The following is a 22144-nucleotide window of genomic DNA, read 5'->3' as shown; positions in this document are numbered from 1 at the left end:
CAGATACACACACACACACACACCATCTGAAATACTGAAATAAATTTTTTAAAGTCTGAATTGGTAGGTTTATGACCAGGAAACAAATAATCACACTGTCATCTCATGGGGCACCCAGGGCCAGAAAACTCAACTGAAACCAGTAAGATCTGGAGAGAACAGGAGCCCCACAAGGACAGCAACAGAACCAGGAAATTTGAACACAGGCGTCGTTCCAGAGTCTCATACTCCAACCAAGTACCATGCAGGAAGATAACCTAGAACCCCTGCACAGATGTAGCCCATGGCAGTTCAGTGTCCAAGTGGGTTACATAGTAATGGGAAGAGGGATTGCCACTGACATGAACTGATTGGCCTGCTCTTTGATCACCTCCCCCTGAGGGGGAGCAGCCTTACCAGGCCACAGAGGGAGACAATGCAGCCACTCCTGATGTGACCTGATAGACTAAGATCAGAAGGAAGGAGAGGAGGACCTCCCCTATCAGTGGACTTGGGGAGGGGCATGCATGGGGAGGGAAGGTGGGATTGGGAGGGGAGGAGAGAGGGGTTTATGGGGGATACAAAGTGAATAAAGTGTAATTAATAAAAGTTAAAAAAAATGTAACTGAAAGAACAACTCAGAAGAACTAAGATAGTAAATTTAAAAACAAAAGTTCCAAGAAACTCTGATTAAAATAAGAAAATATCTGCACAGGGCTGAGGAGGGGCTCAGTGCTGGGAGCACAGACTGAGCATCCAGAGGGCCTGAGTTCACTTCCCAGCATCTCTATCAGGCAGCTCACAATGTCTAGCTCCAACGCTAGAGGATCTGCTGCATCTGGCCTCTGTGGGAACCTGCACTCATGTGCACAGACCTACATGCATACACACATAAGAAATAATAATAAAAATAAATCTTTAAAAAAATCTAGAGGGAGCTGGAGAGATGGCTCAGTGGTTAAGAGCACTGTCGGCTCTTCCAGAGGTCCTGGGTTCGGTTGTGAGCAACCACACGGTGGCTCACAATCCTAGTATGCAGGAGAGTGAGGCAGAATCGTAAGTTCAAGACTAGCCCAGGGTGCAGAACAAGTAACTGATCATCCCCCGAAAGATAACTGTTTTAGCCACAGAGAAACAGAATGTAGCTAATTTCACTTTTAAAATCATTCCTTCAGGAAAATGAGGACATTTATGAGGACAATAAGACTCCTAAAAATTCTGACACAATAAAAAACTTTATAATTCCAGCAGTTCAAAAACAAGAGCCATCAAATATTACTACTAAAATTACAGTTCTTGGTCTTGCCAGAGTGCTTGCCCGGCAAATGGGAAGCTCCGAGTTTGATCCCCGGCACCATATAAACCAGGCATAATGATGCATGCCTGTAATGCCATCACTGAAGAGGTGGAGGCAGGGGCATCAGAAATTCAAGGTCATCCTTGATACAGTGAGTCCTAGGCCAGTCTGAGGCTACATAAGACAAAAAAAAAAAGGGGGGATGAGGGGAACCAGGTCTATTACCTGAACACATTCCACCTCCAAACGCTGTAAGAGTATAAAATATAAAATGCAAAGTGTAATGTGAGAGCCAAGGCCAGCTCTTCAGTAATATAAGAGCTGAGTGGCTCAGTCCTTTAGGACACGTGCTGCCAAGCCTGATGACCTGAGTTGGACCCCCAGGACCCACACAGGGAGGAGACAACCAACTCCCTCCAACAAGTTGTCATCAAACATGTGCACATCCCCTGACACACGGATAAGTGTGACCAAAATAAATGAATCACTACACTAAAACTCAATGAGTTGAGCTTACTATTGCTTTAGCAGTGATAGTTGTATAATTCAGAGCCACATGAATATATATACGTATGTATGTATGTTTACTGAGATATGTGAGACCACGTGAATTTAGCTTCTAAATAAACCACCTTATCCTAAGCCATAGAGATGAAAGAGAAAAGTTTTAATAAACACATGGCGAAAACAGTTTTAAACAGTCACCTGCTATTGGCAGACTGCCAGCTGAAATGAATATTATTATACCATTTGGCCCTATGTAATTAGAATAATTAAAAAGAACACTGCACGTACAGCCTCCATAGCCCAGAGAGAGCTTCCAATCAGATGTGGGCTGGGGGCCCTTGAGCACAGGAACCCATTTCTGCCAGGTCTGGATGTTGGCGCACCCTGCTCTCGCCATTACCCAACACTCTGAGCACTCGTTGCGCATGTGCTTCTCAAGTTTAGCCATTCTGTTACAATCAACAAAGCCCAATCTCTTTCTTTCTTAGTTTATGCACTTCCTTCCTTTTCCCTCTCTTTCTAATCGGGGAGGGTCTGGGTACCCCACCTAAGCTGACCTTGGACACTCTCTGTAGTCAAGGCTGACCTGATCATCTTGCTTTCTTCCACTACCCAACAGTACCAGGATTACAGCTGGAAATCAAACCCAAGGCTTCCTACATGTTAAGCACACTCTACCAAATGAGCTACGGAGGCTGGCTCAGAGGTTCAGAGCACTGTCTGCTCCTCCAGAGGTCCTGAGTTCAATTCCCAGCAACCACAGGGTGGCTCACAACCATCTTTACTGCGATTTGATGCTCTCCCTGGCATTCAGGTGCACATGCAGATAGAGCACTCATATATGTAAAATAAATAAATCTTTAAAACAAAAGCGGGGTCTTGCTATGTAGCCTCTGCTAGCCTGGAATTCAATATGTGGACCATGCTGGCCTTAAGCTCAGAAGAGACTCTGCCTCCCAAGTGCTGTAATTAAAGATGTACACCATCATAGCCAGATTACTTTTCTTTTTTGGTTTTTCTCTTAAGACAGGGTTTCTCGTCACAGCCCTGACTATTCTGGAACTCTCTTGGTAGACCAGGCCGGCCTCAAACTCACAGAGATCCACCTGCCTCTGCCGGGGGATTAAAGGCACGCACCACCATGTCTGCCAGGTCCCAGCTTACGTTCCCCCTAAAGACACACCCCTGCGTCTGGAGAGATGGCTCAGCAGTTACGAGCACTAATATCCACATGGTGGCTCACAACTCTCTGTACTCCAGTTCCAGGGAATCTGATGCCCTCTTCTGACCACTGCAGGTATGAGGCAGACATACACCCAGGCAAAACACTAGCCAACACAAAAACAAAATTCAAAAAAATATATAAGGACACATTTCGCTATGGAGTCCAGGCTAACCTCAAACTCACTATGTAGTCCAAGCTGTTCTCCAACCTCAGCAATCCTCCTGCCTTAGCCTCCCAAGCACTAAGATTATAGGTACCATCATACCCCACTTACTGAAACCAGATTTCTATGTTTCTGATGTCATAGTAACTTTAGTATTTTCTCAGTGTGATCACTGAACACAGAACTATCATGTTGACAGTGCTAAGAATTAGCTTTTCTTATTATCTATGTGTGTATTTTACTTACTACTGGGAGAGAGTGTGAGAATTTGAGCATACATGCTAAGCTACACCATGGAGGTCACACGAATATTTTGGGAGTCCATTCCCCCTCCCATCTTGCATTACAGGGTCTAACTCAGGTCATCACACTTTTAAAAGCAAGCCCTACCAAGCAGCCAGCCCTAGCTTTTCATATATTTTTTAAATTCACAAAATAAAGTACACACTTGCCACATATAGTATATCTTAGAATATGTATACCTTGTGGAATGACTCCATCAAGGGAATGAACAAATTAATTACTTTACTGGGTTATCCTTTTCCATGGAAAAAAAAACAAAAAACAAAAACACTTAAAATCCACAAGATACATTGTTATTACTACAATTACCATGATATACAATAGGAACTTCAACTTAGTCCTCCTTTCTGAAGGAAACTTTGTATCCTTTTACCAATAACTCTCAACCTTCTACACTGTTACCTTAAAAGTAAAATAAAATAAAATAAAATAAAATGTTAAAAGTAAGGTCTTGGGAGCCTGGCGTGGTAGCACACATCTGTAATCCCAGCACGGGGAGGCAGAGGCAGGCAGACTGAGTTTGAGGCCAGCCTGGACTACAAAGTGAGTCCAGGACAGCCAAGGCTATACAGAGAAACCTTGTCTCAAAAAAAAAAAAAAAAAAAAAAAAAAAAAAAAAAAAAAAAGGTAAAGTGACACATGCCTTTAATCTCAGCATTTGGGATGCAGAGGCACCAAGCTGATCTCTGAGTTCCAGGCCAGCCTGCTCTACAGAGCCAGTTCCAGGACAGCCAAAGCTACACACAGAGAAATCCTGTCTCAAAAACAAAAAGCAACAAGAGACAGGCACATCTCTATGAGTTCAAGGCCAGCCTGGTCTACCTAGAGAGCTCCAAACCAGCCAGAGTTACATAAGTAATAAAAAAGATCTCAGGAATGGGAACTATAGCACAGTGGAAGAGGGCATCCCTGACATTCACAGGCCCTGGGTTCAATCCCAAGCACTGCATAAAAACAAAAAAAAACACAGACCTCTGCCATTCAATCAGATCCAGAACCACTAAACCCAGTTTCTGCATTTTAAAACAATCTCACAACCACTAAGCAATATGACTTTCGAAATGAGGCTTTTTCTTACCCTAAAAGACCATTAAAAATAGTAATACATATATACACACATATAAATAAATAAATAAATAAATATATATATATATATACACACACACATGTACATTTGTATTTAAGTGTATGTGTGTGTGCGCGCACGCCCGTGCACCGGCAAGATGTCTCAGTAGACAGGCACTGACTGAACAAGCCTGGTGATCTGGATTGCATCCCTGGAACCCTCGTGAAGGTAAAGGGGAACCAACCTCACCAAGCCATCCTCTAAGCTGCACATGCATGCTGTGGCTTGTCCACGCCAACACTTACACATCATATTACACACAAGAAAAAGTTAACTTATGAGGGTGGGAGCAGCAAGACGGCTCAGCAGGCGAAGGCACCTACAGCCAAGACGGCCCCTAATTAAATTCTTGGAACTCATGCAAGGCAGAAAGCACCGGCTCCACAAGTTGTTTTCTGGCCTCTGTATGTGTACCGTGGCACCTTGGTGTGTGTGTGTGTGTGTGTGTGTGTGTGTGTGTGTGGCATGTGCTCTGTAGAAAAGAACGTAAGTGCACTATGATATAAGATGGCTTTATCCTGCCACAAGCTGGAGAAAATGTCATCCTACTCAATGCTGCTTTGGAATACATTGTTGCTCCTAGAATTCGACTTTCTTTTCGTTTAAACATAGTCTTCCTGTGTAGCCCAGGCTCACCTGGAATTTGAAGCACTCCTCCTGCTCTCCCTTAAGTGCTGGGGTTGTAAGTGTGACCCCCTATTTCACTTCCAGTTTGTTCCAACCCAAGTATAGTAAGCCTTTGAAGGAATCTTGTGCTGGGAAGCTGAGGCAGTGCTGTAATACCAGTGACTGGGAGACTGGGACAGGCTGACTACCACTGAGCCAGCCTGGGCTATTACACAGCAGACCCTATCTCAATACATACATACATACATACATACATACATGAATGCATGCATACATATATAACGTACATACTCACACACAATTTTTAAAACGTTTTGTTCTAGTAACGCTTTGAAGTCCACAGCACAATGAAAATGGGAGCTGGTGGAAGAGAAGCCGTACAATGGTACCCACCAACACTCTGAACAGTCTACCCTTCCCACCAGGCTCTCCGGAAACCCAGAGAGAGCTAATTAAGCCATGTCCTCACAGATGCTGTCTCTACGCCCCTCAAGAAGCAACCGCTCCTCTCACAGCCCATCTACGTCAGCAATATAAGGGTCCATGCCCACCTTGTGCCCAGAGCAGCTTTCTCACAGCCCATCTACTTCAGCAACGTAAGGGTTCATGCCCACCTTGTGCCTAAAGCAGCATTCTCACAGCCCATCTACTTCAGCAACATAAGGGTCCATGCCCACCTTGTGCGCAGAGCAGCTTTCACACCATTTCCCCTGACACTCTCGCTACCACTCACTACCAGCACTCTGATCTCCAGCAGCAGCCCTCCACACTGGACAGCACCTGCTCTACAGGCCCTTCCCCTTTGCTTTTGGAGTATTTAAGCAGCCAACTGGAAGAGGAAGGAGTCCCCCTTAAGTGCCCTCTGCAGTCCTATGTCTTCTTCACTTACCCTTCCCCTGACTCCCCAAGAAACCTCACACCATGAGTGAAACTCAGGCCTGTGAGCTTCCACGATGCATTTCTGAACACCCTTGCCTTCCAGCGTGCTTGCCTTTGATACTTCAAGCTCCAATACTTATTTCACCCAACCGGGCTCCTCCCTTACCCATGCCTCCTTACCAGATTACATGCCATCTCCCCAAGGAGTCCTTTCTTCCCCCAGGCTGGCCCACTTCCTTCCCTGTACCCTCACAGCTGAGTTCTGTCAAGAGAAAAATCACACAGGCGGATGACTTCAGATCCAACCGCAAACCTCAAAGGGCGCCACTGCTCGGCAAGCCTCCCACACTTCCCTAACAATCTTGCTTTCTCAACTTCTGCGGCAGCGCTTTTTTCTTTCCTTTCTAAACTCCCAGGAGCTTGCTCTGCTCTGTCGACCAGTCCCGTGGCTTTGTGGGAACGCCTCCCAGGTTTATAGCGCTAACCCCCCCACACTCTGTGGTTCCAACCGACTACATGACAGACCTCCACAGATCTAAACTGGGATCCATTTCCCCCAAATTTATCCCATTATTAAGTATGGTCCTTTTATCCAACATATACCGCAATTAACCCCTTGCCGCTACCCTAAGGTGACCTGCTCTCATCTGCCACCTGTTTACTGTAACAGGGTTTTTCTCCCTATTCCTCACAGATTGGCAAAACTACATCTTATAACATTAATCAGAGCATCAGGCAGGTGGCACACAGGTCAACAGGGCACTCAGGAGGCTGAGGCAAGAAGACTGTTGACTCTGAGGTCAGCCTGAGCTACACAGAAAGACTGTCTCCAAAACACACAAATCAAGGGCGAGGATGCAGCACAGCGGCAGCGTGCCTACCTAGAGTACGAGAGACTCCGCTGCTACATTTGCTTCATCTTTAGCCCCGACCCCCCAAAACACGCATGGTAAGTTAACTTCTGTTTATAACCTCTGATTGCTTTCCAAGAGCTTGATAAAAAACAAACTTTTTGCAGAGCCTTCCCGACTATCTGTCTTAGTCTCCTGCGGGAATTGAGTATGATTAAGGGTTAGGGAATGGATGGGGCCTGGTCAGGGCTGCACGAGTGGATGACTGAGCTGCACAGATTGAGGGTTTTAGTTTATTTTCCAATTGCTTAGAGACAAGGGAGGCAGATGTGTTAGCTTTCCCATCACTGTGACTGCCTGATGCAAATGACTTAAAAGAAAGATTTCTATTGCCTTGCAGTTTCAGAGGCGTCAGTCCATACTTGGTCCAACTGACTCAGAGCTACAGCAAGGCAGAAGAACATCAGGAAGAAAGGGCATGGCAGAGGAGAGATGCTTACCTCGCAGCAGCCACGGAAGCAAAGGGAGCAACAAGCGGCGGCAAAGTCAAGATCTGTATGCCGTCCAAAGGCAGGCCCCCATGATCTACTTCCATCAAGACTGACCTCCTCATGGCCTACTTGGTATGAATTCATCAGCAGCTTAGCCTATTGATGAAGTTAGCATCCCAGTGATCCAATCACACACACTAGCACTGCCACCCGGTGATCATGAGGTCAACAAATGAACTTTGCAGGAAGACACCGCATATCCAAACTACAAGCAAAAGATATAAAAGGGTAGAGACTGAAGCCTCCCTTTAACTCCAAACACCCTGTCTGAGCATTTTCTTTATTGTTCTTTTTGTTTGCTTGTTTGTTTGTTTGTTTGTTTCGAGACAGGGTATTCTCTAGGTAGCTTGGCTGTCCTGGACTTGCTTTGTAGACCACGCTGGCTTCGAACTCACAGAGATCTGCCTGCCTCTGCCTTCCTGAGTGCTGGGATTACAGGTGTGAGCCACCATTGTTGGTGTAATGTTCTTGTGGAATGTATACAATTTACCCTTGTTCATTCAAATGCTGATTTCTCTACCCAACTATCTGCTTTGGGAATAACCACTGTTTAACTAAAAGATAAATAAATAATAAATATTAATAAATGACAACACATCATGCCCGGCTTCCTTTCCTGTTCTTGCAGACTCTGTATCTCTGCATTCACCGCAGGCTGAGCCCCTTCAGATAAACATACCTCCAATCACACAACACATACAACTTGGTACCTTTTCTTCTTCACCACCACAGGAAGTCTATTTTCTCAGCACCTACCTACCTGTTGCTTCTAAGCATATGAAATTCCCATTTTGTGAACAAATCTTTATTTTTACCAGTCCCCACAATGGGCAGGATTGAATGGCTTCCAAACCTCTGTCAGGCCACAATCTCTTTGTCCACTTGCCTCCTCTCCTCCTCCAACCTCCCAGCACCCCTATATCCAATCCCTGAACCCACCAAGCTATCTCCTTTGGGCCTTTTGCTTTTCTCTTGATTCCTTACAATAGTTTACTCAATTTCCTCATTTAAGGATTCAATGAAACGATTTACTGTGTTTTTACGGTAGAGTCGATTATATAGGAAACATCTGGCAAGTGGCAATGAAATAATTCAACCGTCAAAGCAGTCGAGGCAAGTCTTCATCAGCGATTGTTTCGAAGATACCAAGCAATGTTTACAGAGATTAGAAATTATGAGTCTGCTTTTGCTCGCCCGGACAACTATGTTTCCTCTAAACGTTTCAGTAAGTTACAAGGCATCACGTAACGTATTTCAGAAAACATTAAAACTACGTGGACACATTCCCACTGTCTTACCAAAATTAAGAAAAGATCACACTCTGCAAATAAGGCGAGGCAAAGAATGAGGAATAAGGAACAGGGTCGAATTCCTCAACTGAGGTCGAGGTAGTTACTAGAAAACAAAACCCTCCCTTCTCCACGAAGTCCGTTTTCCCTCTCTGATCGCGGTGCATCCTATCCAAAAGCCTCCCACCCTACCCAAAACGTGGCCCTCCTCTTGTTAAACCCTGAGCCCTCTTCTTGGGTTTCATTTTTCTTCAGTTCAAATGTCCCATGATCCAAGGCCAAGGGACCGGTGGGCCGAGGGGAACAAGTGTCTCCCACCCAGAGGGTCTGCGTGAGCCGGGGCCACCTTCCCTCTCGGGTATCCTCCTCCCCGGGTGGTGCACGCAGCCTCAGGACCGCGCAGCGCGGCACCAGGAGCTCCAGTGGGTCCGGGTCGGGGTCCGGCGGGGGCCAGCGGCCAGCCGCGCCGCCACACCCACCGGCGGCCCGCCCCCGAGGTCCCCCGTGCGCCCGGCCCGGCCAGGGCCCCAAGCACCCGGGTGCACGCAAGCTCGCACCTGAGACCCGCCGAAGTGGCCGCTCCGCTAGACTCCGCCGCCGCCGCCCCCGCCGCCACCTCACCCAGCGCTATGTGGCCCGAGCTTCCGGATGCTCACGTGACCGCGCTACGAGGCATGCCGGGAACTGTAGTCCGCCAGTGCCGCTTCACCTGAGAGGCTCGGAGCCTGAAGGTAGGGTTTAACTGGGCTCCTGCAGGCGGTGACAGTGGCCAGAAATGTTAGCTGAAAAGAGCAATGAGTGAGAGATATAATTTGAGAAGAACCGATAGGCTGACCTTTTTTTCTTTTTTTTTAAGAGATCTTATTCTGCTTTAGATTCTGTTTAATTAAGTAATTGTCCATATAGGTAGGAACAGTCACCTGTTAGTATTCGTAGCTCTGCACCCCATTGCCATCCCACCAAAATAAATCATGCATCTTAAGATCCCCAGCGGAGGGGCTGGAGAGATGATTAAATAAATGAGTGCATTTTTAAATGCGGCTGGAGAGATGGCTCAGCAGTTACGAGCTCTTCCAGGAGACTAAGGTTTGGTTTCCAGCACCCACATTCATAACTCCAATTCCAGAGGACCCGACCTCCGTGGGCACTGCACACACACAGCATACTCTCACATAGACATACAAAAACAAATAAAAACAAACAGGAGAGGAAAAAGAGGAGGAAAAGGAAAAAGAAGAAGAGGAGGAAGGGGAGGAGGAGGAAGATCCCACTGCTGCCACTAAATCTCCTCTTTTGGGGTATCCAAGACCAGGTAATAAGAACACTTCCTTATACTTCCAACCGTCAGAACAAGATCCCTCAAATCGTGATGAACAGGAAACATGCAGATAAGCAGGCTCCCAAAGCACCTCCATGTCTTCAAACATTACAAACGTTGCTCTCCGCGGTTCTCCAGTACCTAGTTCATTTCACAGTTAATCTTAAGGCAGCAGTGAAGTCCGACAAATGTCTCTTGACTTGCACACCAACTTTTAGCCAAATCTTATCAAAGGCTTAAAGGGTTCTGGCTAGGAGAGCTGAAGCCACAGCAACAGACCCAAGATCCCTCAGCAGAGGAGAGCCTGAAGCAATAAGCTAATGCAGAAAGCCTTAGGATAGCCTAAAAGTAGCTCAATGGCCCCAAACCCCAACACAGAGACATCAGATTGTTTGTTTCTTTGTTTTACAGCTTAGGGTGCACACAAAAAAGACAACAAGGGGCTGGAAAGCTGGTTGCGCTTCCAGAGGACCTGGGTTCAATCCTTAGCCTCTCCCTGGTGCCTCACAACTGTCTGTAACTCCAGAGGAGTTGATGGCCTCTTCTGACCTCCTCCAGCACCAGGCACGCACATGGTGCACAGGTACGTGTGCAAGCAAAATACCTTACACAGCACAATAAACTAAAAGGAGGGAGAGTCAGATAAAGGAAGGACGCATTCTCCCAGGCTGCAAGGGAAGTGCCTCCGACAGACACAGGTGTGGGCAAAAAGCAGAACCTAGTAAGCAGATTTCCAGAGTGTATGCATTTCGGTTTTTCATTGGTGGATTTTAAAATAAAGTAGAAGGGGAGATGAAGGTGCTAGGGAGATGGTCCAAGGGTGAAAACCAATTGCTGCTCTTCTAGAAGACCTGGTTCAGTTCCTAGCACCCATTTCAGGCAGCTCACAACCTGCCATAACTCTAGTTCCAAGGGATCCTGTGCTTTTTTTCTGGTTTCCTCAGGACCCAAATGTGCATGAGGCATACACACAGAGAGAAACACACTCATTCTCATAAATTAACATTTAAAAATAATCAGTTAATTGAAAAATAAAAACAAAAACAAAGCAGAAAGGCATCCAGCATGCTATTTTAACCCTTGATTTCCACCTCTAGGTGCTCTCCCAGGGTATAACGTGGCTTGGTCTGAGACAACTGACTTTAAAAAACACAAAAAGCAAAACAAACAAACAAACAAAAACCACAGCAATCGCTACCGACAGAAAGGAAGAAAACGTTTACAGCTCCCCTCACTGACGCTGACCTTGCCGGTTCCTATTTCCTGCCCCAGCCCTCACATTTGCGGTGGGACTTGACCTATATTCACTTTCCGAGTTACTCAGGCTTACTCATGCGACAGTGGCTCTCAAAGCCACAGTCAACAGCAGCATTTGACAGTGTCGTTTGTTTTTTCTCACCCCAGATGGTGTGAGAAGCCACCTAACTGTGAGTTACCTTGCTAAAAATCATTGTGAGGGTAAAATTTGGGGTAAAATGAGTCACAACTTAAAGGTTATTTGAAGGCGTCACAGACACAATGTTCTTGAATGGGGAACAATTGTCTTGTGTTTCAGGGCTTCATGACATGAATGCTGGGAACTGAACCCAAGTCCTCTGGAAGAGCAGACACTACTCTTAACCCCTGAGCCATCTCCCCAGCCCTTGGTTTACCTTTTTAAGCTGCTTGAGCACCTCCTTTCTTCCAATGACTTCACAAAAGTCACTCAAGACCCATTTTATGCCTTTAGGTCGGTGTCATCTCAGTTTAACAGCCAAACAAGCGTATCAGGCAGGATGTAGGATGAAGGGTGAGGAGCCAAGGAAGGAACACGGAAGCGCAACAGGTGTCAGTTGAGTGAAAGGCAGCTCCTCTCTGGGCGTTCCTGGTCTGAGAAATTCTGCCAGGAAAGCTAGCTGTGTGTGCTGGTCCCTTACCTGGAGCTTCAGGCTCCTTGCAGGTGGGAGGGATTGCCCTTGTTCCCCTTTCGCTTTCTCGGCCACCAACCTGACGCCAGGGGCCGGAACTACAGTTCCCACCGCGCAGCAAGGCAGGAGGAAGAAGGGCACCGAGGGCTGCAAAGGAAACCAGGAGAACAAACAGTACCCGCTCGCCAGCGAGGTGAGAGACGGGACAGGTAAGCAACAGGTGAACCTAGGAGGTAAAGGCTGCGGGGGTGGGGGTGGAATGGTGTTTGAGAGGATTCTGTTTCCCCTGGCAGGGCTTGTATGCTAGCTTAAAGGGGACTTGTATGTAACCCAGGGCACTTTCAGGGGAAAGAAGAGAAAAGGGACTTGGAAACAAGGTTTCAGCTCTAGTTACAGTGATAAGATACCGGAAGTAGAATGGTTTTCTTCAGTTGAAAAGACGCTGAAGGGGGAAAAAGGGTGGTTTGATTGTGTTTCTTGTCTGCTGGATCATTTCGCCGTGTGATTTCAGGGGCATCCAAACAGGTACTAGACCACTCCTTGTCTCTTTAAAGCCTTTCCTTTTACGTGTAGACTTGATATTTGTGTGCATTTTTACTTGTCTGTCAATATAGACGTGGGCTTTTCTGTGGCATCAGAGAAAACCAAAGAATACATCAGGGGAACATGAGGGTGTCATAAGGCAGGAGCAGCTTACTGAATCTCAAATTCAGTCATCAAAGGGGGTGTTTTGGTCTCAGGAGCTATTAGGTGAGGAGACCTAATAAATATGTGAAGGAGGGCTTAAATGCCTAAGTAGCTGCCCTTGCGGGAATATGCTTGCTGCTTCAAATATCTGCTGAGTTGTCACTCGGACTAGGAATTCAATATGCTGTTACAGAACAAGGGGAACTCTGAGACTGACAGCGAGAAATCCCAGAGAGACAGGTTTCAGCTCATGGAATGCAGAGCTGCCCCTGTGTACAGTTGCATTCAAGAGAAATGGAGGTCCTTGAGATTGAAGCTGTTTAAGCGCAGGTGAATACTGAAACAGAGAGGCTGAAGGGGGGTGGGGGGAGTTTCAGCTCCCTCAACTCTCATCAGATTCACCTGGGAAACCTGTGCACCTGTCATTGTCTTTAATTTTATTTTCGTGTGTTCATGTGTGCACACCTCATGCACCAGCCAGGGACCAACCTCATGTGTCATCCTCAGCTGCCCTTAGAGACAGGACCTGCCATTTCTGGAGTTCCCTGGGAAGGCTAGGATGCCTGACCATTTAGGGATCCTTTTTTATTTACCCCCCCAGTCCCGCCCAGAGACAGGGTTGCAAGCGCAAGCCACCACATCTGCCTTTTTTTTTAAATGTAAACATATATAAAGTAAAAACATGTTTCTTAATGTATTTATTTGTATCTTATGTGTATGGGTGTTTTGTCTGCATATATGTGTTCCGCATGCATGCAGTGCCTACAAAGGCCAGAAGACAGCATTGGATTCCCTAGAACTGGAGTTACAGATGGTTGTGAGCTACCATGTGGGTTCCAGGAACCAAACCTGGGTCCTCTGAAAGAGCAGCCAATGCTCTTAACTACTGAGTCATTTCTCCAGTCTCATAAATTAAATATATATGTAAATGTAAAAATTTATAGATAGATACATAGATAGATGTTGTAGATCTGGGATGGCTTTGAAGAATACTTTTTGTTGTTGTTTTTTGTTGTTTTGTTTTTCAAGACAGGGTTTCTCTGCATATCTATGACTGTCCTGGAACTCTCTGTACACCAGGCTGGCCTCGAACTCACAGAGATCTGCCTGCCTCTGCCTCCCAAGTACTAGGATTAAAGAAGTGCTCTACCACCACCCGGCTTGAGAATACATATTTTTAATCATCACCTCTGGCTAATTCTGATAATCATTGAATTTATGATTCAAATAAAATCATTAGAAACTTTTAAGTTTTCTTTTTTCATACTAAAATTTCCCATCATGTTCTTTCCCCCAGATCCTGACTTTCACTATGTAGCTTTAGCTATCTTGGAGCTTGCTAGGTAGACCAGGCTAGCCTTGAACTCATAGAGATCCACCTACCTCTACTGAGTGCTGGGATTAAAGTTGTGAGCCACCACACCTGGCCCTGCCATATCATTCTGACTGCAATTTTAATTTTTAATATCCTCAAAATTCTAATTTTCTGGTTGAGAAAAATGGAGTGCTACCCAGTTTGTCTTGTTGGATCCTCTGTGCTGGAGCCTGGCAGGTGCTCACTGGCGGAACACTGAATGTCGTCTTTCCTTCCGAGGTCCGTTTTAGGAAGCCAGAGCCATGCAGTTCTCCAGCTCAGTCAGAGCAGCAGATGAGAATGTGGACTATTTGTTCAAGATCATCCTCATTGGAGATTCCAACGTGGGGAAGACGTGTGTGGTTCAGCATTTCAAATCTGGGGTCTACAGCGAGTCACAGCAGAACACCATTGGGGTGGACTTCACAGTTCGCTCCCTGGAGATAGATGGCAAGAAAGTGAAGGTCAGAGGGCCAAGGCGGTGTCAGCTTGCTGATCCCAACAGGGGGGAGCGCTGCGCTTTGGTTTTGGTGGGGTTTTTTTGTTTTGTTTTGTTTTTGTTTTGTCCTTTTGTTGTTGTTGTTTTAGTTAGCCCGAGTCCCCATTTTAAGTAAGGTATAAACACAGAAGCCATAAAAGAAGAGATTGCTAAGTCTACCTAAAGGTCATAATTACTACAGACCAAAAATATGATAGTCAAAGGAGGAATGACAAACTAGAAATATTTGCAATATGAGGAAGAGCTAAGGTTCTTTAATATGAAAAGAACTTTGATAAATGACTAAGAGAAGACTATGTGTTAGTACATATCTATAACCCCAGCATAAGACCGAGGTGAACAGATTCAGGCCAGCCTGGGCCAAACCACGCTAAGCTACATAATAAAAACCCTGTCTCAAAATAACCAGAGCTAGCTGTGGTAGTGCATGCTTTAGGCAGAGGCAACTGGACCTCTGTGAATTCAAGGCCCCCCAGAGCTATACAGACAAAAGACCAATGACCAAATATTAAAAAGTGGCCATAGAATAGAAAAAAATAAAAAAAAAAACTTGTTTCACAAATTTTGTAACAACAAAATTTTGTAATAGCGCGATAGCTTGTCCCCCAAGTCTGATGACCCGAGTCCCTTCCCTCTGTTCCTCTGTTCTTCCCCACACGCATGTAGTGGTTAAGAGGTCCTTGTACACACAGATAAGCACTGGAGAAGCCAGGAAAAGTAAACACAGGGGCTTATCTCTTCAAAGGCAGGAGATTTACCTGTCTTCCTCTGGAAATGCTAACAAGAGATAATGGTTTATAACCTGGTGACCCTTTGCTTTCTGTGAAAAGAGGCTTCACCTAGATCCCCAGTAATCTGTATTTTGTTTACCCCAGACCCTTTCCCCCTAAATCTTGAGCATTGTTTTTTGTTTGTTTTTTTTTTTAATTTTCCCGACGGGGTGTAGCATTCCTGGAGGTACTTCAATACCAGGTTGATGCGTGGAGTGGACAGAGCAAGCTCCTATGCCAACTCCTAGTTCCAAAAATCCATTTAATATATTGTCTTAGATAGAGGATGTATCGGATATTAAAGTGAGAAGAACAGACACTACACTCGATCTTAGCCAAAAGGCCGAGAAGCGACTAAGCATTGTTTCTAAGACCATTAAAGCCATCCTTAAGAGCGAGGTTTTACCTTAATCATTCGCCTTAGACTCTAAACCTTGAGCGCTGTTTGCAAGCCAGCAGAGCCCATCATCACGGAAGAAGCCATTTATATTGTGTAAAATGTCTCAAAGTAAACATGTCTTAAGCTTTGTTGTATGTACAGGACTGAGTTAATTGTCATCAGAAAACATATTTTCCCAAAATGGTGCTGTGCTTAATTATAGCCAAAATAAACAGCCTGGCATCAGGCTCCAGCGCTTTGGCCTAGCGCAGGCTAAGTTGGGCTAAAGTAAGTTTTATTCTCACCTTATCTGGATCATTTCCCTGCTGACCCCACACATATGTGCACCACGGAGGACATGCACACCATAAATAAAATGTAATAAAAAATAATTCAAGCACAGGTTTACATGTAGACAGCCACTATTTTTCTCAAAGAACTAAAAGATAATGGCAAATGCTGTCACATCCCTGTAATCTTGGTACTGAAGACACTGGAGAAGGAAGACCATAAGTATGGACCCAGCATGGGCTACAGAGACCCTGCCTCATAATAAATAAGTAAATAAATATTTTAAAATATATTTTTCATTGTAGTATGGTATAGCTAATAAATGACACCAGGGAGCTGTTGGCAGCGATGGTGGTGTGATTATGTAAATGAATGTCAGTTTGCAGCTTGGAGTAGTAGTTAGTCCAGAATTAAAAAGAGGAGGCAGGAGGAGAACAGCAAATGTGAAGCCAGCAGATTGTCTGCTTAGTGAGTTCTGAGCCATCCAGGGTAACCTAGTGAGACCCTGTCTCAAAAAAACTAAAAAGAAGCCGGGTGTAGTGGTTCAAGCCTGTTATCCCAGCACTCAGGGAGACAGAGGCAGGTGGATTGCTGTGAGCTCAAGGCCAGCTGGGTCTACAAAGTAAGGACAGCCAAGGCTACACAGAGAAACTCTGTCTCAAAAAACAAAAACAACAAAACTTAGAAAGAAAATAGCTACCATTTAAGTCCAGCTGAAGGGACTGCTATCAAAGAACAGTTCTAAGGAATCCAAAAAGAGGAAAATTGATAATTATTGAATCCCAGCGAAGATGACTCATTTTTCTATTCCCTCCTGGTTGGTGGCATGTTGGCATTTTTTTCTTTAACAGATAAAAGGAGAGATGGGCTGGCAAGATGACTCTGCACTCGCCATCAAACCTGATGACCTAGACATAAGTTGCCTTCTGACCTCCACACGCACATCACGGCACGTGTGTGGCACCCAACCCTAGACATACATTTTTCTTTCCTGGTACTCGGGATTGTGACCAGGGCTTTGTACATGTTAAGCAAACACCATCCCACTGAGGTACGTCTTAGCCAGACCCTATCTCAAAAGCAAAATGTACGCAAAAAGGCGAAGTCAAGCTGGCATTGAACTTGCTTTGTGGCACAGGCAGGCTTTGGACTTTTCATCCTCTTGTGTTGGCCTTCTGAATAGCTGGGATTACAGACACCAAGCCAGGCCGAAAGATCAGTCTTTCCATAAGTGTTATGAGCATATGCTGGTGAGCAGAGACCCATGCTTGTGATCTCAGCACTTGGGAAGTGAGAGCAGGAAGATCAAGAGTTTCAGGCCAACCTCAGCTACATACTGAGTCTAAGACCAGGTTGGGCCACATGAGACTATCTTAAAAACCAAAAACTTGTACACAGGTGTGGAGAGATGGCTGAGTGGTTAACAGCGCTCGCTTCTCTTGAAAAAGACCCAGGTTTAATTCCCGTCGCCCACATGACAGCTCACAACAACGCATTTCAGTCCACAACCTCTAGTTCAAAAGTATCTGATGCCCTCTTGACCTCTGTGGACACCAGGCACATGTGTGGTGCACACGTGCACACAGACATACATACATGCAAGTAAAATACTTACACAGAAAAGAAATCTGAGGTTTTTGTTTCAAGTTTAGACACTATTGAAAGGTGTGTGAGTGGTACTGACGTGATCAATGCTTCAGACTGTGACCTGGAAAGTACTGTGGTAAGGATGCTCCCGAATGTGAACAGTCTGAGTGGTCCTTTAAAATCAGTGCAGAATTCTTCCTAATGGGTAAACTTGAAATATGAACCCAAAAGTCTAGGCCAAGGGACGTTTGAGGCCAAAAGTCAAAAGAAAAGACTCAGGAATAAATAGCTCCTCCTATCAGTGGAAGAGACCTCAAGGTGCTTGCTAAACAAGACAGCACATCTTGGCCCTGCCTGGCCCTACTCAGTGCATTGAAATAAGCCCCAGGAATTTATTTCTTCTTTTAAAAAGTATGTTGTGGTCTATATTTGCTCGGTGCGCCTGTGGCTGTGCGGCACGTCTGCCACCATGTGTATGCGAAAAGAGCAAAAGCCTCCAGAGCAGGTTCTTTCCCTTCACCACGTGGGTCCCGGGTTAAACTCTTGTTCTCGGGCTCAGCGCAGAACCTTCTCCCACTGAGCCATCTTGCCAGCCCACGGGACACTATTTGTAAGATGGCGTCAATGAAGGGATATCATCTTGTGAGGCGCCGTCATCTCTTCTGTCCTTCTGTAGATGCAGGTGTGGGACACTGCAGGCCAGGAGCGCTTCCGTACCATCACCCAAAGCTACTACCGAAGCGCCCACGCAGCCATCATCGCCTATGACCTCACACGACGGTCCACATTCGAGTCTGTCCCTCACTGGATTCACGAGATAGAAAAATATGGAGCAGCTACCTTGGTCATCATGCTGATCGGTAGGGTGCTTTCCAAGCAGCTAGTTTCTTGGCCCAACTCTGCCCGTGCTCAGCTTGCTTTCCTCAGTAGCAGACTATGAAACTCTAAAAGTCTGAGGGCACAATCATGTAATTCCAGATCTCTGTATGATGAGGCAGGAAAATTGAGAGTTCAAGGCTAGTACAAGTAAGAGAGTGAAACTCTCTTTAAAAAAAAAAAAAAAAAAGGAGGGTCCAGGGAGATGCTTCAGTCAGAAGACTCAGTTCAGAGCCTCAAAACCCATGTCAAACATCGGTCATCCCAGTGCAGGGAAACGGGAGGATCCATATGGTTCATTGGCCAGCCAGTGTATCTGAGTCAGTGAGGTCCAAGTTCACTGAAACCTTGTCTCAAAAAAAAGAGTAAGGAGTTTGGGAGGAAACTTCTTGTGGTCGGTTACATGGATTGTCTGCCTTATAAAGCTCTTTGGCATATAGGATTTCTCCTAAAATGTCAATCAAAGTGCTGGGCAGGGTAGCTAGGGACAAATATTTCAGAGTTCAGAATTTGTCAGATTCAAGTCTGGTGCATTTAGTGTTCTCTAAGAACATCAGCAGGGACTAGGCCAATTCCTTATGGCTAGCCTGGGCTCCATGATAACCCGTCTCAAAGAACACAGAGGAGCTAGGCAAGATGGCTAAGTGATTAGGACGCTTGCCACCGAGCCTCAGTATCCCAAGAGAAATAACTCTTACATGTTGTCCTCTGACCTCCATGTATGTGCTGTGGCATGTGACTGCACCACACTCCCAACACAGTAAGTAAATGTTTTTGTTTTTGCTTTTTTAGTTTAAAAAGCACAAGCCAGGCGTGGTGGCACATGCCTGTAATCTCAGCACTCGAGGAGGCAGAGGCTAGTGGATCTCTGTAAGTTCCAGGCCAGCCTGGTCAACAAAGCAAGTCCAGGACAGCCAAGGCTACATAGAGAAACCCTTTCTCGAAAAGCCATAAATAATAATAATAGAAGCACAAGATGGGAGGGAAAGGGAGAGGGAAGAAAGTGAGTTTGTTCTGATAAACTCAGCTATGTTGCATTCACACACCTTTACCTGCAGGGAACAAATCAGACCTGTGGGAGGAGCGGCATGTCTTGTTTGAGGACGCCTGCACATTGGCCGAGAAGTACGGCCTCTTGGCTGTCTTGGAGACATCTGCCAAGGAGTCCAGGAACATAGATGAAGTCTTTGTGCTCATGGCGAAGGAGCTGATTGCCCGCAACAGCCTGCACCTCTATGGGGAAAGCACCCAGCAAGGTCTGTCCCAGGACTCCAGCCCAGTCCTGGTGGCCCCGGCCCCCAGCAAGAGCACCCGCTGTACTTGTTGAACACGTGTGGGCCCGCGCAGAAGCCAGAGTACCCAGACCAGCATCACCCAGTGGCATTGCAGGCTGAGCCTTAATCCTGGCGGAGATGGGCAGCACAGAACGAAGAAAGGGATGCCACCATCTTCACAGACTCCTTGTGAAATAAACTTCAGGCGGGAAGAGGGTTAGGATGGCCTTTTCCCGTTCTGTCCACTGCTCCCAGCATCCCAAGTGTTTATCATGGAGTTTGCTTCTCTGATGTCCAAAGACACTAGTGAAGGGAAGAGAGAGCAGGAACATGCAGAGGATGTTTGGAACATTCTGGATTTGGGAACAGCCCAGGCACGGGGAAAGCCTGTAATGAAAAGCCAGACTGCTTCCTGATGGTCACGTCCAGGTCTTCTTCCCGAGGAACAAGTCCTGTTGACCTAAAAGCCAGAAATGCCTTCTTGCCAAATGGTCAGGAACCAGGAGGCAGATGGAACTGGCTTCCCCTCTGTCAATCTGTTTGACCACAGGGATGGAAGAGATGCCTTCCACGAGTTCCTAAAACATCAAATTATCCACTATACAAAAGTCAGCTCTGCATTGACATTAAATTGTGCTATAGATCACTAGCAAACCAGTATTGTGTCGCCTCCCATAAGATGTGGCCAAAGATGTCTTCCTGGAGTGGAGTAGTCCCCACTTTCAGAGCGACATAGAGGTTTAGGGTGATGCTCAGTGGTAGAGCACTTCGCAAGCATGTACAATGTCTTAGGCTTAGTCCCCGACACTTTAAAAACAAAGAAATAAACGACGATGAACTGATACAAACATAAGGGAGGGCCAAGCATGCAGCGTGGGGCTGATCCCAGCTCCTGGAAAGTGGAGGCCATCCTGAAATTGAAGGTCATCCTGGCTACATACTGAATTCGAGACCAGCCCAGGTCTGCATGAGGCCCTGTCTTAATACCATATTTAACAGCAGGGCTTGGTGGTACAGACCTGTTACTCCTGTACTCTCAACTACTCAAGAGACTGAGGCAGGAGGATCAAAAGCTCAGACCAGAGCTGAAGAAATGGCTCCGTTATTAGCAGGTACCCTTCATGCAGAGGATCTGACTTGGTTCCTGGCACCGTGTTAGGCTGTTCACAACAGCCTGTAACTCTAGCTCCAGGGGATCTGATGGTTTCCTCTGAACTTCACAAGAGCCTGCACTCACATGCTCATAGTATACACATACACACACACACACACACACACACACACACACACACACACAGTCTTATAAAACAAAACAAAAACAAAAAGGAGCAGCAGTAAATTTGGTCCCTCCCCCTCCCTGTCTTTTTGATCCACCATGTGATCTCTCCCTTTCAAACAAATGTCTGGCATTCTCACTGGGGTCAGCAGCACCATGACTTTTACCCCATGAGCTAAATAAACCAGGTTCCTTTGTAATTTTCCAAGCCTCAGGTATTTCGTTATAGTGATATAAATGGACTGCTGTGGCAGTCATCCACCGATCAAGCATAAAGCTGGATGATTAGTACCAATCATCCTGGATAAGATCATGACTTGGGGATTCGGCTCTTGCTGAGGTCTGAGGCCAGGCAGCACCTCTTCTGTGCATGCTTAGTGCTCATGCCTCATTTTCAGAACTGTTACTTAAGAGATGTACTGTTCTTCCAATTTGAGACCTACTGGTCTCCTGATTTACAGACAAAGAGCAATGCTAAGTTACTTGTTCCTCAAAGGACTGGTGGCTTTGGTTAAGTACTAGGCAGATCAGGTAACTGAAATAATCTTACTATAAATGTCTGAAAGCACCAGATGTAAAAAGCCAAACCAAACAAACAAAACCAAAAAACCTAGGAAAAGTACATGGGGAGAACATAGCTTGGGGGTGGAGCTCTTGCCTAGCATGCATTAGGTTCTCTATTTAAGTGCTGACTTTCCAAATGAATGACCAAAAAGTTAAATAGGTTATTTTTTTGAGACAATCTCATGTAGCCCAGGCTGGCCTTGGAGTCACTGTGTAGCCAAGAAGGACCTTGCAGTCCTGATCCTCCTGCTTCCGTCTCCCAAGTACTGGCATACAAATGTACACCACCACACCTAACTTGAAAACTCAGTTTTCTGGGCTGGAGTGATGACTCAAGGATTAAGAATGCTTGACACTCCTCCAGAGGACCTGAGTTCATTTCCCAACATCCATGTTAGGTGGCTCTCAAAGACTATAGCTTGAGACCTGACCCCTTCCTCTGTTCTCCAGACACCCCCACACGTGTGGCACACTTAGTCACAAACACATACACATAAAGATAAAAACATATAAAAATTTTAAAATCTAGCCATAGCATGCTCTTAACCCTAGCATTTTGGAGGCA

General features: G+C 45.8%; 2 protein-coding genes and 1 non-coding gene across 6 annotated transcripts in view; 1 reads left to right on the top strand and 2 right to left on the bottom strand.

Moving 5' to 3' along the window:
• Positions 1–9510, bottom strand: part of Slc37a3 (solute carrier family 37 member 3) — a 37323-nt gene extending 27813 nt beyond the window's left edge. For 2 of the 3 annotated variants that reach the window (XM_060380156.1, XM_060380158.1), the window contains exon 1: positions 9355–9510. The gene's annotated coding sequence lies outside the window, so the exon portion shown is untranslated. Of the gene's footprint in view, positions 1–7457; positions 7690–9354 lie in introns of those variants that run through there. The other variant, XM_060380157.1, reaches the window with a different exon arrangement.
• Positions 9511–11947: 2437 nt separating this feature from the next.
• Positions 11948–21218, top strand: Rab19 (RAB19, member RAS oncogene family). Of its 2 annotated transcripts, none has more exons than XM_021632155.2 (4): positions 11948–12231; positions 14315–14527; positions 18266–18449; positions 19524–21218. In XM_021632155.2, the coding sequence occupies exons 2-4, from the start codon at positions 14327–14329 to the stop codon at positions 19790–19792; spliced, it is 654 nt and encodes a 217-aa protein (XP_021487830.1). In that variant the 5' UTR covers positions 11948–12231; positions 14315–14326; the 3' UTR covers positions 19793–21218. The 2 variants fall into 2 exon arrangements, with proteins under 2 accessions (XP_021487830.1, XP_060236138.1); XM_060380155.1 differs by having other exon boundaries at positions 14304–14527.
• On the bottom strand, positions 15498–15687 carry LOC132653314 (U2 spliceosomal RNA). Its single transcript, XR_009591083.1, has one exon. It is a non-coding gene; the product is annotated as a U2 spliceosomal RNA (small nuclear RNA).
• Positions 21219–22144: the final 926 nt, after the last annotated feature.

The sequence above is a fragment of the Meriones unguiculatus genome, chromosome 3, assembly GCF_030254825.1.
Source record: "Meriones unguiculatus strain TT.TT164.6M chromosome 3, Bangor_MerUng_6.1, whole genome shotgun sequence".
Lineage (NCBI taxonomy): Eukaryota > Metazoa > Chordata > Mammalia > Rodentia > Muridae > Meriones > Meriones unguiculatus.
Note: the sequence above shows the minus strand (reverse complement) of the source record. Positions and strands in the feature narration are given on the sequence as shown.

Coding starts and splice junctions, on each gene's coding strand:
- Rab19 (XM_021632155.2), top strand. CDS start 14,327: ATGCAGTTCTCCAGCTCAGTCAGAGCAGCAGATGAGAATGTGGACTAT. Junction 14,528..18,265: donor TAGATGGCAAGAAAGTGAAG/GTCAGAGGGCCA, acceptor GTCCTTCTGTAG/ATGCAGGTGTGGGACACTGC. Junction 18,450..19,523: donor CTTGGTCATCATGCTGATCG/GTAGGGTGCTTT, acceptor CTTTACCTGCAG/GGAACAAATCAGACCTGTGG.